Below are 16,298 nucleotides of genomic sequence, written 5' to 3'. Positions count from 1 at the left end.
ACCAGCAACTGAGCTTACCTAACTTATTTTTCATTCCATTTGTGACACTCAGGTTCTCTCAGGTTGTTATATTCATTCAAAATAATCATTGTAACCGAGTAGAAGTAAAATGTGAGCAATTCTGCTTCTGCCACAGTCAGGAGTCAATATAGGAAACCTGTCTACAAACCTGAGAGTCCTGCTCCCAACATTAGGACTTGGTTTCCCTTAGGAGGCAACATGTAAGGAAGGCTCTCACATTTCAGAACTGACAGAAGTGACTCACTCTGCCCACACCATTTGTATACAACGTAGTTCTGTGCCAAACACTACCTTTCCTTCTGAAGGATGGAATCTTGTTGTGTACCAGGATAAAAGTGCCTATGCGATCGCTCCTAGAAAGCTCCCTGGGCAATGAGTTTCCAAAATGCTTCTCTGGTTGGAAACACCCTCCAACCTACTAAGTGTGACCCATGTAGCCCACTAGGAACTTCAGAAGACTGTGCCCAGGATTTTATCCTGTGGGCCTTCTGCTGATTTTGATCCGTGTAAGTTATGGTTGTGGGATGGACTAGATGTTGGAGGTTCTACTACAAATGTCTGAACACAGGACACATGGAGCTGACACTGGGTGGCCTTAGCTTCCTTCAACATCAGAGCAAAGTCACAATCAATTTGTAGTTGTGGCTGTGGCCTGTCTTCCTGGAATGCTTGTCTCATGTTCCACAGCTTCTAGGGACTGTGGAGCCAGCACTTGGTCAGAGGCAGCTAATGTTGGTGCAAACACTTCCTTCCATTGGTAGGCTATGTATTTTTAACCAAGTTCTCAACATTTCTACACTTCAGTTTCCCATCTGAAAAAAAATGGACGTACCTTCCTCACAGTGTTGTGACAACATCAAATGAAACAATACAGCAAGGTTAATATAGTGCCTAAGAATCCAATAACTGTTGGCTCTTATTATAATAGTAAACTTACCCAGAATCCCTCCTTGTGGCTTCTGACTTTCCCGCCACAGTAACCAAGCTAATGCTTGCTTCTGGTGGAGTAGCAAAGGGACCTGACAAAAATACATCAAATGTCAGAATGAATTCTTAATGAGAGGCTATGGTGAACGCTGGCTTCACTCTACTCTTCCTTTGTACAGGCAAGCCCTCTACAGTCTAGCTGTTGTCATGAGCTACTGGTTTCTCCCGTCTGCTATGCTGAAGTCTTCCATCCGGCTAATGGTCAGCATCTCTATTAGGATGCTCCTGTCCATGTCTCCACACCCACTAAAAGCCCATGTTTGTCTTCTCAATTAGAAACCTCTGATGGTCACTTGACTTTTACTAGCCTTTCTGTGTTTCTCATAACCCTTATATTTGGCTCTCCTCTATATCCAACAGGCCAATATAGACTGCTAGTAACAAGCTGGGGTAGCCCTTGACCTAGTGACTTCCTCCCAGTTTTCTGTGCTCGTTTCCTTTGTACTTGGGAGAGAACGAACCTTCACAAAGCATTCATTGTCCTTCACCGAGTGACCACAACTGCACAGTGCATCTTGAACCATTCAAACCTACATTCATTTGCCAATGCCAGGCTCTACTGCAAGGGATTCTCCCTATCCAGTATCATTTTCTGCTCCTTCCAGCTCAGGAAGGATGCCAGCCATCCATCATTCATTAATACCAACTTCCTTGTCTCCTCCCTCACCACAATCTCACTGTCCTGTGCTATTTTTATCCTTTTTGCTCTCTAAATAGCTATAATTTTTTTTAAGGTATAAAAGTACTTACTGGCTGTGCAGTGGTGGCGCACACCTTAATCCTAGCACTCGAGAGGCAGAGGCAGGCAGATCTCTATGAGTTTGAGGCCAGCCTGGTCTACAGAGTGAGTTCCAGACACAGAGAAAACCTGTCTCAGAAACACTGCCCCTGCCTCAAAATAGCACTTACTGAGTCAGATGATGTTCTCCTTATTCTGAGTTCCCTTTGTACTCTCTATATGGGCTATGACACAGACACACTGCAAGATGCTCTTTATCTCTACCTGATGGTCACATTTGTCCTATATATCTCCATCCCCAGTAGAGCATCACAAGCAACAATTGTTTTACACCGTGTAGCACCTACAGGGCCAACGCATGGATCCTTTGCTGCTGTAGAAACGTATAACTTTATGACTTGAAAAAAAAAGGTGCTTTTTTGTTATGTGGGGTTTTTTCAAACTATTCTCACTGTTCAACAAAAAAGAAGAAACTACTACAAGGGAAGGGAAGCCATTATCTGCTGGTTTCACAGTGCTCTCTGTAAGGTGCTGGAGACTCTATACTGGTAGTCTCCCTGGCTCACCTTCAAGCCAGCTGGGTCTTCTGCCACTGCTGTTTCACCAGGACAAGATTCCAGTGACCGATGCAGCTCATCAATGGCTTCACTTGTGATTTTCCACACACTATGAAGGTGCTGCTGGTTCATATGGCCTGTGAACAGACAAGTGGTACCCAAAGATGCCACAAGTGCCGCGTCCTGAGGGCTGAGGATGCAGTGCAGTTGACAGAGTGCCTGCCTTGCATATGCTGATTTGATCCCCAGCACTATACAAACTAGGATACAGGAGACTCTGTCTCTCAAACAAAAAAGCAGCAAGACAAGTACTGTATTCTCGCTAGAACCTCAAAAATATAATTATTTGCCAAATGATGGATCTGTATTAAGTAAAAATTCCTACCTCAAGGTTCTACTGACCTCCCAAGCTTCTCTACTTCCACTCTGTTTGCTTAACCACACGAACTATAATTTAGAACAAAACAATCTGTAATTCTTTTCTAGAGTTGAAGATCAAACTCGAGGCCTTGAACAAGACAGGCAGGCATTGCTACTAAGTTACATCTCTAGCCAAGTCTTCAGGATTTTTGATCATTTATTTTTCAGTTCTGAAAAGGAGTGAACAAAAATGTCATGTTGTGCAGTAATTCTGGAAGCAAAGGTCTCTAGATTGAAAGAAGAAAAGCCAGCAAGAGTAAAAGCCACGCATGAAGTCATCTGTGAGGTGCAGGTCACCAGCTGACTATGAATCATACTACACTGTTTGCCCTCTCATCCCACAAGGATGAGCTACCCAAGCTGTTCACAGTTCTGGTTTCATGGTATCTAGACAAGGGGAAACTTTAAGTTTTAAAATGTCTTAAAACTGTCTTACTAGGATTTTTTCCAAGACTTATCCCATGCTCTTTACCTCGATAACCTGCTATAATTTAAAGTTTCTCCAGGTGACTTCCAAATAATGAGCACTCAAGACTGCTATGCTGTGCGACCAAGTGTTTTGTCAAAGACCTTTTAGAGTGGCCTAAATTAAAATATCACCCCATCTATTAGACACTCCCTAGCAATGCTGCTCTTCAATTGTTTATACCTCCAGTTGTTCCCATTGGGAGAGAACTGCCTTTGACTTCCCAATTTCTGCCAGCCCACCTCAACTCCAAGCTCCTCTTTGGCAAATCAAGTCATCAGACAGCACAGTGAAGACTCTGTCTGGGAGCCAGGTGTGGAGGTGCACACCTTTAGTCCCAGCACTCAGGAGACAGAGGCAGAAAGATCTCATTGAGGTTAAGGCCAACATGGTCTATACAGCAAGTTCCAGGCCAGGCAGGGATACAGACCCTGTTTCAAAAAAAAAAAAGAAAGAAAGAAAGAAAGAAAGAAAGAAAGAAAGAAAGAAAGAAAGAAAGAAAGAAAGAAAGAACCCAAGACTACAGGGACCTGTAAAGTTGTCTGGGAACTTAGCTAACTAGGTATGATTGCTTTCTATGTGTCTGAAGATCATTGGTCACCACTCACATCCTTCTGCTCTGAAAAGTTACCTGCTGGCCCATCTCCCTCCTAATAAGCTAATTTTCACTCACAACACTAGCCTATGTGCCCATCTCTGGCAGTAGCCAGTCCCTAGAGGGTCCTAAAACAACTGTTCCCAGCTCTACAAAGACTCAAGGTCTTAAACACATGTGCAACTTTGAATTCAAAAATGACTTCCCTTCTAGTGGGCGCAAATACCCCTGCTGGGCAGCCCATAGCTACAGCATCAGCTCGTCTTACCTCCTGAGCACTGGCTGGATCCTTCAGAAGTTCCTTGGCGGCCTGCCTTTAGTCCTAGAGAGCCTGCCAGCTGGACATGATGACTGGGAAGGGGCTGGGGAGGCAAGAAGTGTGGAGGGTCAGCAGCGGTCTTGGTAGTCTTGGTCTGCTGAGGTTCCCGAGAGCTACAGCTGTCCTTAGTTCCTGCTCAGCACATAAGGGAAGAATGGATTAAAGTGAGAGAAACAAGTAAAGGCAATGCGAATACAGTCAGAAGAGGCTTCACTTCAGCTGTGCTAGACCACAGGAAGCAGGAATGCTTTTATAAATAACAATAGACACCATTGGAAGAAAACTCAGAAGCGAAGAATAAAACAGAAAAAAATGAATACAATCTTTATCAAAATGTCTCTGTCAAGTTCACAAACACAGAGTTCTGGGGGAAACCCCATCTTACCTTGCTCTGGGGAGAGAGCCAGAGCACCGAGTGCATCTTCCAACGCCTGGATTTGCTTAAGCAACTTCTCACCCTTGTCAGGGAGAGCCTGGATGTTCACCGCAGCCAATGTGCCCTAAAAAACAGACCCTATTGAACGGAACTGGCTTCTCAAGTCATTAAAGGACAACTTCAGATTAAAATGGCTTAGCATACCAAAATTCTGAAAGGAGCTTTAATTATGAATGTAAAAACCAGGATTAAAAAACAAAACAAAACCCCAACTAGCTTAATAAGCCTAAGTATAAACACAGGAAAGACAGGTATCAAACAGTCACCTATAAAGCCCTCTCAGGAATCAATTCTGTAAGGGTCTCCCAGATGCGAATAAGAACCCAAACCTCAGAGCAATGGTTCTCAACCTTCCTAATGCTGTGACCCTTTAATGCAGTTCCTCATGTTATGGTAACCCCAACATAATATTCCCATTGCTGTTTCCCGAATAATTTTGCTACTGGCATGAATCTTAATATAAATATCTGTTTTCTGATGGTCTTATGCAACCACTGTAAAAGGATCCTTCAATCCCCAGTAGGGTCGTGATCCACAGGTTGAGAACCACTGCTTTAGAGGCAAAGCACAAGTCAAGACTGGCCTGCCCTTTTTTTTTAAAGTTTCAATTATGTGTATTTGTATGTGTCTGTATATAAACATGCAGACCTAAGTGCAGGTACCCAAGGAGGTAAGAAGAGGGCATCAGATCCTCTGGAGCTGAGGCTACAGGCAATTTTGAGCCACCTGATATGATGCTGGGAACTGAACCCAGGTTCTGCAAAAACAATCTACACTGCAGGCCCAACACTCACCTTCTTCTGCCTCAGCTGTGTTGTCAGGTTTGCACGCTGGGCTGCTGAGTCGGGTGACTCTCCCTTCTTGGAAACACTTGAAGCAGCAGGTATCTTACTTTGCATACACTGATCAGAAAGATGAAGGTCCCCCCTCTTCTGTGAGTCCACAGTCAAGTCAAAGAGAAGTGGGGACTCTGGCCTACTGGAAACACCATCATCTTCCTCACTGCCATCACTGCTGAAGGCAGCATGGCGGATCTCTCCCAAGCAAAGCCGAGGAGCTCCTTCCTGGGAGGCCTGTGCACCGGGGGCCTCCCTATTCTTGAGCTGCTCCCTGCTGACGTGTTGCTCTTTCTGGGCCTTGCTTTCTAGATTCTGGCCAGGAACATTCTGAGGCAAAAGCTGGGTTTCCTTTTCTCTCCGAGGTTCTGCCTTGTTTGGGTCATCTCGACTCCCACTCTCTGACATCTGAGGAACCACAGGAGTTCCTCGGAGCGTATCTCCATGGCCTTGTTTGGAAGCCATTCCTTCCGTCTCAGTTTGGGGCTGAAAGTTTGTGTTCTCTTGTTCTTTCCCCTCAGCCCCAGACTGTCTTTCTGTCACCAGGTCAGGGGAGGGATCTTTCTCCATCCTGCACTCAGGCTTGGGCTTCTGTTCTTTCTTTTGATCCAAGAGCTCGTCTTTGCTTTCTCTCAGCTTATCAGCTGTCTTTCCCTCACCTTCTCCTACGCCCAGCTGTTTCCAGAGAGTTGCTTTTGGATTACTGTTAAGCACCTTAAACGGGTTTCTTGGCTGGCTGGGAGAATGAGGAAATAATTGAGATGCCTGTGGAGGCTTGCTGGGTACACAGTGTTCTTTAGAATTAGGATCCTATGGACAAGGAAGATAGTCCACTGTGAGATAAAGTAAGGCCACCCTTGTATCTAAAATGCCTCTTTGGAGGAAATGGGAACACAGCAAACACAACCCATGCCTAGTATAACTTCTGCATCTAAAAGAGAAAGATGGCAAATTCACAACAAATCTGTTTCTTTCGCTGCCTTGTTCCTTCTCTGTCCAGGACTCAAGGGAGAGTGAAAACTAAGCCAAAGCACCTTTGGAGCCACAATGTGTATTTCTCTACTGTTTACACGAGTCACCACTTCCCCAGTCTAGTCCCCATGTACTGCACATGAACAGGGCCTCTCCTCCACTCATATTCTAGGAACCTTAAGAGTTACATTTAGCTTATGTCAAAATCAAGTAAATACTATTCCATAAAAATACGGAAATTTAGCCTCCTTTTCCTAAGTAGGAGGACACTGACTGCTTTTATGACACTGGAAAATATTTGCGTGAAACAGGAAGGAAATGTCATCATGTTGACCACTGAAGTGACTTTGAATTAGCAGTCACACAGCTCTTCAGGGCTCTCTTAAGGCAGTGTGACAGACCCCAGCAGTTCGTAGGGACTTGGGGTGCTCTCTGTCAAAGAGACTCACTACACCAGCTTCCCACAGCGTATAGAAAACAGATGGGGAATTCCTACCTGCCACGGGACATTTCCACACCAGCGCTTCCCCTCCGCCTTACTTCTAGCACACCGGAAGAACAACCTAGCGGAGTGTAAAGTACAAATAATTAAGGCTACAAACAGTCTTTGAGAGTTATAGTTTACTTTTTAATGTTTAAAAAGTTTTTAATTTGTTTTTCATGTGTATGAGTATTTTGCCTGCATGTGAATGTATGTGTAGCACATTCATGTAGGACCTATAGAGGCCAGAAGATAGCACTGAATTCCCTGGAACTAGTTACAAGCCTGTAGCTGTCGTGAGCTGCCTGATATGGGTAGTGGGAATGGAATCCATGTCTTCTACAAGAGTACAAGAGTAGCAAGTACTGATCATCTCTCCAACCCCATAATTAGAAAGAGAGTGTGTGTGTGTGTGTGTGTGTGTGTGTGTGTGTGTGTGTGTGTGTGTGTGTGTGACCATAGCCCAGGCTGACCACATCCAGAGATCTGAATTCAGGTCTTATGCTTGCAGTTAGCAGGTTACCTACTGAGTTGAGTCATCCCCCCAGCCCTCGCAGAAGACATTTTTTAAGGGGTAGAAAGACAAGAACAAAAATGATACAATAACCAGAGAGTATGAACAGGTTTGTTCTTATTCTGTATGAAGAACAAATGAAATGGAAAAGTGATCAGCAATGGCTGCTAAAACCAAAGGGGAAAAAAAGGACAAAAAAACCAACCAGATATTGTGTGTGCCAGAAGGGAAGTCACAAAACTTCTTCTAAAAAAGGAAGTTGCCACACAAACAAGATACTAGTAAACTACGCACTACATCACATAGCCGATTCTTCACAACCTAGGGACTTCCAAGGCCATCATCATCACCACTATTCCAGATGAGAAAGTGGAGAGAGCAGCACACTGAATTGCACTAGCAGGAAACATCTTGCCATTCCAATTCTTTTCAAGCAGTTTTTTCTGAGTAACTGACTCAGCTTCACCTTCTCAATTCAAGCTTTCAATTGGCGGTGTCTGGAAGTAGCCGGACCCCTGAAATACCACTTCACAATCATGGGAACTCAGATTCCCTTCCTAACCTCTCTAATAGTAGTCTTACATCTACCTGTAAAACAGAGCTACTGCAACCAATCACAGATGGGCATGGAAGACCAAGGTAGCAAGGTGTCACAGGGCTGCCACTCGGTGGCAGCTATTCTCTCAGCTGCCCTTTTCCTCCACTGTGTTCAGTTTTGAATCTCCATGGTTCTTTTAATGCAAATTAGGAATCTATTGGTTGTCTTCCCCTACTTATAGAGGTAGGTGTTCTTGTACAAAGGGGTAGGTGATCTTAAGTGTCAGGAGAACAAGACTGCACCTAACATAGATTTGCCAGCCCCACTCTACTAAAAGAAAACAATTGTTTTAAATTACATTTGCAGGCTCGGGAGATGGCTCAGTGAATAAAGTGCTTTCCATGCAAATGTGAAAACTGAAGTTCTGACCCCCAGGACCCACACAAAGTCCAGGTGGGTATGGCAGCCTTACTCATAGTTCCAGAACTCAGGAAGCAGAGACAGAGGGTCCCCAGGACAAACTGTCTAGGTAGGCTTGCAGAACTTGTGAGCTTCAGGGTCAGTGAGGACCCTGCCTTGGTAAGTAAAGTGAAGAAGTGACCAAGACAGTCACTCAACATAATCAACTTCTGGCCTCTACACACATTCACACAGATGTACAAACACACACCCACAAAATACAAGCATACACATACCCCCACACACACACATACAGAACAACAATAAACATTCCATTTACAACAGGATTAAAAACAATCAGAGGAACACATTCAGTAAAATGAGAATGAGCACTTTATAATGGAAATTATTTTAAAACACTGAGAGAAAAATTTGAAGTCATACTACATCATGCTCACAGACTAGAAAAGTCAATATTGATGTCTGCTCTCTCAAAACTGATCTGTGAAAATTATGCAACCTCAACAGGGTTTTCTGTAGAAATTTTAGAAGCTGAATCTATATTTGATATGCAAATACAAAGATCCTACAAATGCCAGCACAATCTTGAAGAGGTTGTAAGACATACTATTTTATATTCCCCATCAATTAACATGCATTTACATGCAAGAATATGTAAATGAACCAAGGACAAAAATTAACCACTTCAGACATTGACCCAAACCTAGGGTCAATTGATTTTTTTTTTTAAACAAGGATGCCAAGCATTTCAATGTACTTGGGCTGGGGACAAAGACTCAGAATACATAAGTTCTAAATGACATAGACTATTACACAAAAACTATCATGTATGACCTTGACTTCTCAGCCAACCCTTGGTCCTAAAGTCTCCACCTAAGTTAAGGCTAGGGGTACAGTGCGGTGGTGGAGTATGCCCTGCGTTTGATCCCAACCAGCCGAATAAATAACCACCAAACCAAACATTTGCAGTTCTCTGAAGTGGTCATGTTACTTCCTGCCTTGGTAACCTAATGCAATATAATTTTTTAAAAAGAACATTATGTACCTGGTAAGTTCCTACTTACCTTTTAATACTTATGACAAATAATATTTCCCCTCTGTATGAACTTCCCTGCCCTTCCCAAGGGAAATGGCACTTTATTGAGTACTTAGCATGCTATTAGCAGAACTGAAAGTTGACAAGTTAGTGAGCTGATGTTATTATCAATCGGACAGCTGGAGGAATAACAACAGAGCTGGTGATCCAGAAATTAACCACTTATTTCTCAGGATAACTAGTTGCTCAGCATTTAGCACAGTGGTTCTCAACCTCCCTAATGCTGCAATACAGTTCCTCTTGTTGTGATGACCTATCACCATAAAATTATGGTTGCTACATTGTGACTATAAGTTTGCTACTGTTATGAATCCTAATGTAAATATCTGATATGCGACCCCTGCTAAAGAGTCATCCGCCACCCCAAGGGGTCTCGCTGAGAACCACTGACTTAAAGGAGTGACAAGGTAGATGATGCTCAATATGTGCAAACATGGTTTGTTCCTCAGTGATGACTTTTAGAGAATAGCCAGGCAGTGGTGGCACAGGCCTTTAATCCCAGTACTCAGGAGGCAGAGGCAGGCAGATCTCTGTGAGTTCGAGACCAGACTGGTCTACAGAGTTCCAAAACAGCCAGAGCTACACAGAGAAACCCTGTTTCAATTCACCCCCCCACCCCCCCCACCCCACCCCCCGCCACACACACACCAAAAGAACAATAAAAAACATATCTAGCTGCAATCCTTTCAGGACTAAAAAAAGGAAGAAAGAAAAAAAAAATGCTTCTAGATGCTCCTTATGGACACTCACCTCCATTCTTTCTTGCCCTGTGGTAGAAACAAGCCCTGAAGCTCTACCACGGAGTCCTCATGCAATAAACAATGAGAAACAGGAATACTAGAAGGGAAAAAATAGGAAATATTCTTAGGAGACAAGGAATAGAAGCCAACAGTCTGAAGTCAGATCCAAGCTTGAATTCTTTTTTTTTATTGATCTATTTGGAGACAAGTCTGTCCTGGAACTTGCTACAGAGACCAGTCTGGCCTCAAACTTGCAGCAATCCTTCCTCTGCCTCTCAGAGTCCTAGGATCACAAGCATGTGCCACCACTGACACAATAACTACACATCTTTACACTAAGAATTTACGTGTGGCTTGTAAATCCCATACGTCATTATCCAAGTGGCTTCCAAAGGAAAGGATCCAGAGTTTCTCTTTTTCTACTTCCTAAAATAAACCATGGCAACAATTATGTTTTTCTTCATGACTTAGGAGTTTAAAACTGCCTGTTATATGATGTCTACACTGCAATACTCCCAGGAATGACTTGTAGTCTAAGATTGGCTATAAGGTGGACTCATTGTGAATTCTCCTCAGGTTCCCATTACCCTTTATCCATTAATAAACCAATTAGCTGTCACCTCCTGCTACTCATGTACCTACCTCTAACAATAATTTACTAACTTGCTTCTTGCTTGGCATATTTTTTAATGTTCCTCCTAGCTTACAAAAGAAACATATGTGCAACACCGAGACTGAACAGGTTTTAGACAAGGTCTAAAGCATTGTCCTGTGACTTGTAAAACTGTTTCCAGCCTGCAGTCTGCCATTAGACACACCTCAAGCCTCAAGTCAACGTACTGTACTAGTTTATATTGCAGTGCACTCAAGTAAGTGACAATCCATCTAAGAATGTTAACTCCCATCAGGTGGTGGTGGTGAACGCCCTTAATCCCAGCACTCGGGAGGCAGAGGCAGGCGGATCTCTGTGAGTTTGAGGCCGGGATGGACTGACAACCTCCAAAACAATACAGAGAAACCCTGTCTCGTAAAACCAAAAAAAAAAAAAAAAAAAAAAAGAATGTAACTGCCATCAGGCGGTGGTGGGGAACACTCTTAATCCCAGCACTTAGGAGGCAGAGGCAGGAGGATCTTTGTGAGTCAGAGACCAGCCTGATCTACAAAGCAAGTTCCAGGACAACCAAGGCTACACAGAGAAACTCTGTCTCTGGAAGAAAAAAAAAAGGAATGCTAACTCTCTTTTTAGAGGACTTTTTTTTTATTATTTTATGTTTAGGGGTATTTTGTCTGCATGTATGTCTGTAAACCAAGTACAGGTTCTGCAGAGGCCAGAAGAGGGCGTGAGATTCCCCTGGAACTGAAATTTATGAGCCCCTATGTGGGTGCTGAGCCATCTCCCCAATCACCAAGAATATTCCTCTTAATGTTGAACCAAACCTGATATTGATGCTTATTTCCTATAAACATGAGCATGCTTGTGACTCACAACATTGGAGCAGGGGACCAAACCTCAATATATTTAGAAACTAGGAATAAATAGTAAACCCTGATGCAAAATGAAGACACAAATCATACAACTCATTCTAGGACTAATATCCATTACAAAGTTATGATACTGAAGAAAATAACTTTGCTCTACAAAGTTCAGCAGACAAGAGAGTGGGAAAAAATGTTAAATGATGCCGCTGTTTAATTCCACTTAGACAATGCAGACAATTGATATATAAGATTGTCACACTTGAGAGCAGTATTAGCTTTCCTCACTTTGAAGAAGCTTGACGTTTCCAGGTCTTAAGCCTTCAGGTCCACAGAACCCGAGCTGCGCATGGATCTCTGAAGTTTCTTTCAGCGCTACTTCCTAAACAAACTGGATCTCTCTGGAGAAGTACTCCCTAAAGAAACTGATTATTAACCTCACACCCACCACTTGATTCAGGAAAACAGCAGGTATCTAACTCCTAATGTTTTAAACCTCAAGCATTAAAAGGGGAGACCTAAAATTGGTGCAAAACTAGAGAATTAGTAATTCCCACGTCCGCTGTTTGTCTTCACTTTCTAGAGGAAGCGCAAAGGATGCTGGGGCAGAGGGGAAAGGCTAAGTAAGGCCAGGCAGGTGACTAGAAACTTTAAGTTGAGCCTGGAAGGATCTACATACAGGGGGAACCCGCGACCCAGACACGTAAGGGACCAGGCTGGGTCACTCTGTGGAATGGGCGCCGGTCTCGAGACTTACTCGGTGGCCTGCACGAAGCCGCATGTGTTCGTCTGGCACACGTAGAAGCTCTTTCCCTTATTCGGGCCATCGCGGACGCCGGTCTTTAAGAAGCAGACAGTCCCTGAGAAGACAAGAAGGTCAGCAACGGCCACCCCAGGCCAGTCCCACAGGCCCGGTGAGGGAAATCTCGAGACTCGGAGCCCTACCGTGCTTCGGACATTTAACAACTTCCATGACGCTAACTGGAAGCGCCCCGGGCACGCCGGGTTTCCGTCCTTGACCCCGCCCCCACAACGCTCCGCCCATCGGATCCGGAGAACCAATCATATGGGAGGTTCCTTCACCTTAACCAATTACCGCCGCCCTCAGGCTGGGCGCGCCGAAATCAAACTTGGAGTGACGGGGCGTGGCCGGGGTCGAGGGAGGATACGGGCAGGTTCCTGGGCCTTGGAGAAAGCAAGGGCAAGGGAGGCTGAACCCGGGAGAAGGCAATGCTTAGTGAGGTTGAGCCTGAGCGACTCCTGAGGCACCCGGGGGAGCCAGAGCCGTTCGTTCGCTTGCTCGGGAAGCAGCCGCTGTGTGCAGAGACACAAGTTTGAGACGGCCGATTGGCAGGAGAGTCCCTTAAAACTGCGGGAATATATTGTATTGTCTGGAATAGAGTTGGCTTCCTTGGGGACCGGGACAGCCTTTAAATGAGTGTGGCGTCCTCCCCTCAAAGTCACCCAACGTCGAAGAGGCCTGAGTGTGCGACCTCAGAACAGCTGCAAGGATCTCAGTTCGAGGCTCAGCTCTGTGACCTCGCAGTGTTGGTGAAGTTCTTAAGGCCACCTAGTTTGCAAGCCTCCGGTCCGAGAGAAAAACCGGAGGAAAATACCGGACCTCGCCTGCAGACCAATTTTACTTTGTGTATTTTGCATGGTCAAACCTTTTGAACTTATTTTTTATTTGTAGTTTTAAAAGTCGAGAGTGACGTTGAAAGAATATTGAATTTGAAACTGTAATCCATGAGCTAGAGACACGGCTCAGAAGTTAAGAGTGCTTGCAGAGTTTGGTTCCTAGCACCTACTTCCGGTCACTCACAGCCAGCTCCAGGTCTCCAGGGACTTCACACTTAACTTGTGCACACCCAGAGACCCATACACAGAATTAAAAATAAATAAAATTTTAGAAATTGTAATCGATTCTATTAGTGAACAGAAGGGGAGAAATGACTGTCGGAGCTTGGTTGCAATAGAGATGGCTTCATATTTATGTCCCAGCCATACAGAGTGGCACACGCAATTGCTGTGAGGATGGAAAAGCTGCAGTGTCTAAGAAGTCTGGGCTATATGGAGAATGTAAGATTTTAGGAGTCCAGAGGAGGGAAGAGAGACCGGAGGTGTCATTTGTGAATTAAGCAGTTCTTCCTAAATAGCTCTTTTGGTACCCCAAGAAGAGTAGGTGTTTGAGAAATACAAAGCTCACTTAATGCACACATTTAAAACAGTTATTCTAACCACAAGGGGCTTACTGAATGGAGGAGACTGAACTAGCCTAAACCTAGTGCTTACTTACATATAAAAGAGTATTTAAATGTCAAGATGAATGGAGCCAGCAGCAAGTTCTGGAGAGCTGGGGAAGACAAGGATTCCCAAGTGCATTCAGTGTAGCCACAGTTCCCCAGTGAAATCTTACAAATAGGTGGGGCATTTGCTATGTCTCTAGATTGCAGTTTGAAGATCTGTATGTGCGTGTGAAATAGACACTGTGTGAGGAGATGGAGACCATAAATGCTTGGTTTGTGGAAAGAGGACCATGGTGAGTCTTTCTTGTACAATATAATTTTGAAACAAGACAAAGTTCGGGTCTCAGATGTGGCATTCCAGAAGAATCTTTTCCTCTGCAGCTGCCCATCCACAGAGGTCCAACTCAGCAAAAAATGGATACAGAAAACTTACAGGAAGGGAGACTATCTTCTGTAAATTTAGGATCTGCTAAATCAAAATGTTTAGACAACCAAGCAGATACAGGTTTTGTGTATGTATATTTCATATGTAGTCTTAGCCTAAAAACCTGTAGAGACCTTGAAAAATGAGCTTTGTAAATCTCTATTTTGAGTTGAGTGTAAGTTCTGGTTTTCCTGGTAGCTTGGTGTCCTTAGAATGAATGCTTGGAGTAGATCCTAAATCTAGATGTTTTAAATGAATGGGTTAACAATCTAATAAACTAAAGTATGGGGCTGACCCAAACACCAAAGTTTATGTTGAAATTATTCTGTAGCTGGATTGTGACAACAACTGCACTAAAACTAAACACAGCTATTTATTTATTTTGAGAGTGTCTTAGGACTAGCTCAACCAGGTCTAGAACTGGATATGTTTCCCAGTTTGGCTTCCAATACACAATCCTCCTGCCTTAGCTTCCTGAGTGATGAGTTTGTAGACCTGCATCCACATGCTTGGCTTAGAATTGTACCTTTCAAATAAGATCTAAACTAGGTCTCAAGAAAACTGTTTTTTAAAATGTGTAAGTGGTGCCAGAACCTTCCATGTGAAAGTAAATGGCAGCCATGTTAACATCCTTAGGAAATAGCCTAGGGGTTGAAGAACTGGGTAGTAGAAACCCTTTCATTTCAGATGGTGTTGATCCAGGGTGATACATGCATTTTAGTTCCTGAGGAAATGAAAACAAATCTGCCCAGCACTATGCTGCCTAACATATGTTAAACTTATTGGGCAGTCGTTAGATACTGGAGATGAGAGGACCAGCCAAAACCCCAAGATATTCCTGTCAGCATCATTTAAAAATATTCAGCAATTTAAAATGTCATGTCATTTGTCAGATTCTACTAGTTCCTCAAGCCTTGTTTATTAAATATGTGCTCTAATGTGGTTTTCCAGCCAGCTGTCAGTTTCCTGTTTTGTGGGGCGGGGGTAAGAAAGCAGTTCTGGGAGGCCTGGAGCACGCTAAGTACTGAGTCACTGAATACCACCCAACACCTGGTTTTCTGAAGCTCTAGACTGTGGTAGGCTGAGTACCTCATTCCTCCTGCAGCATTCTGAGAAGGGAGCTTGTCAAATCTCAGCTTTCTCCAAGGCACCAGGTTCCTTATAAGATAAGGGCTTTTATCAAATGATTACATTTAGCAATACATAATCTTTACTGCCAGTTTTAAAGACTTAGGATAGCCAGGTCTGGTGGCTCATCCCTGTAATCCCAGCATAAAGAAGGAGGATTGCCTTGAGTTCAAGGCAAGTCTGGGCCACGCAGAGAGTGCCAGGCTAGCCTGAATTATACAGCAAGACCTTGTCTCAAAATGAATGACTAGGGTCTTCTCTCTCTCTCTCTCTCTCTCTCTCTCTCTCTCTCTCTCTCTCTCTCTCTCTCACACACACACACACACACACACACACACACACACACACACACACAATGATTATGGTGCTAAACTAAAATTTAAACATTTCAAATTTTCAGAGTCATTCAGTGACTCAGATATTTCACCGGTGTTTCATCAAACATTTGGGTATTTGCTGCAAGCATGCAGATAGCTTAACAAAGTTAAGACCAAATAAAACAAAAGTCCTGTCATTTTATAAATAATCACTAGGTGGCAGCATATTAACGTGAAAGCCACGCAGAAGGCCAACCCACTTGTGTTTCATCCTTTTTGCTTAAAAATATATACTGCTCATTCAATTTTATTTTGTTTGATGCCTTCCCAATATGTGAGAGTTTTAAACTTGTCCTTTTACAAAGGCACAAATCAAGATGATAAGGTGGGCAAAAATCTTTATAGTCTGAACCATCAATCAGTTTGACAAATGCTTTAAATTTGGCAGTATTAGATTCCAAATTTCCCTGTTCTTAAAATATGATGCCAAGAGTTTTTCAAAGCAATTTATTCTCCTTGTACAATTCCTTAAAGTGTTTTTTTAATGTATAGAGTTGCATTGCCAACTGG

The 16,298-nt window shown here is 43.5% G+C and overlaps 1 protein-coding gene across 1 annotated transcript in view; it reads right to left on the bottom strand.

The window, feature by feature from the left end:
- The window catches only part of Ttf2 (transcription termination factor 2), a 32,451-nt gene extending 19,834 nt beyond the window's left edge, over nt 1-12,617 (bottom strand). Inside the window, exons 1-9 of the mRNA XM_005076517.4 lie at nt 12,559-12,617; nt 12,371-12,473; nt 10,148-10,234; nt 6,845-6,911; nt 5,335-6,186; nt 4,490-4,604; nt 4,054-4,236; nt 2,314-2,441; nt 959-1,040 (exon numbers count right to left, since the gene is read on the bottom strand). Of these exons, the coding sequence (XP_005076574.1) occupies nt 959-1,040; nt 2,314-2,441; nt 4,054-4,236; nt 4,490-4,604; nt 5,335-6,186; nt 6,845-6,911; nt 10,148-10,234; nt 12,371-12,473; nt 12,559-12,586 (1,645 nt within the window). The 5' untranslated portion in view covers nt 12,587-12,617. The remainder of the gene's footprint in view (nt 1-958; nt 1,041-2,313; nt 2,442-4,053; nt 4,237-4,489; nt 4,605-5,334; nt 6,187-6,844; nt 6,912-10,147; nt 10,235-12,370; nt 12,474-12,558) is intronic.
- Nucleotides 12,618-16,298: the final 3,681 nt, after the last annotated feature.

The sequence above is a fragment of the Mesocricetus auratus genome, unplaced genomic scaffold (assembly GCF_017639785.1).
Source record: "Mesocricetus auratus isolate SY011 unplaced genomic scaffold, BCM_Maur_2.0 Super-Scaffold_100009, whole genome shotgun sequence".
NCBI classification, from domain to species: domain Eukaryota; kingdom Metazoa; phylum Chordata; class Mammalia; order Rodentia; family Cricetidae; genus Mesocricetus; species Mesocricetus auratus.
Note: the sequence above shows the minus strand (reverse complement) of the source record. Positions and strands in the feature narration are given on the sequence as shown.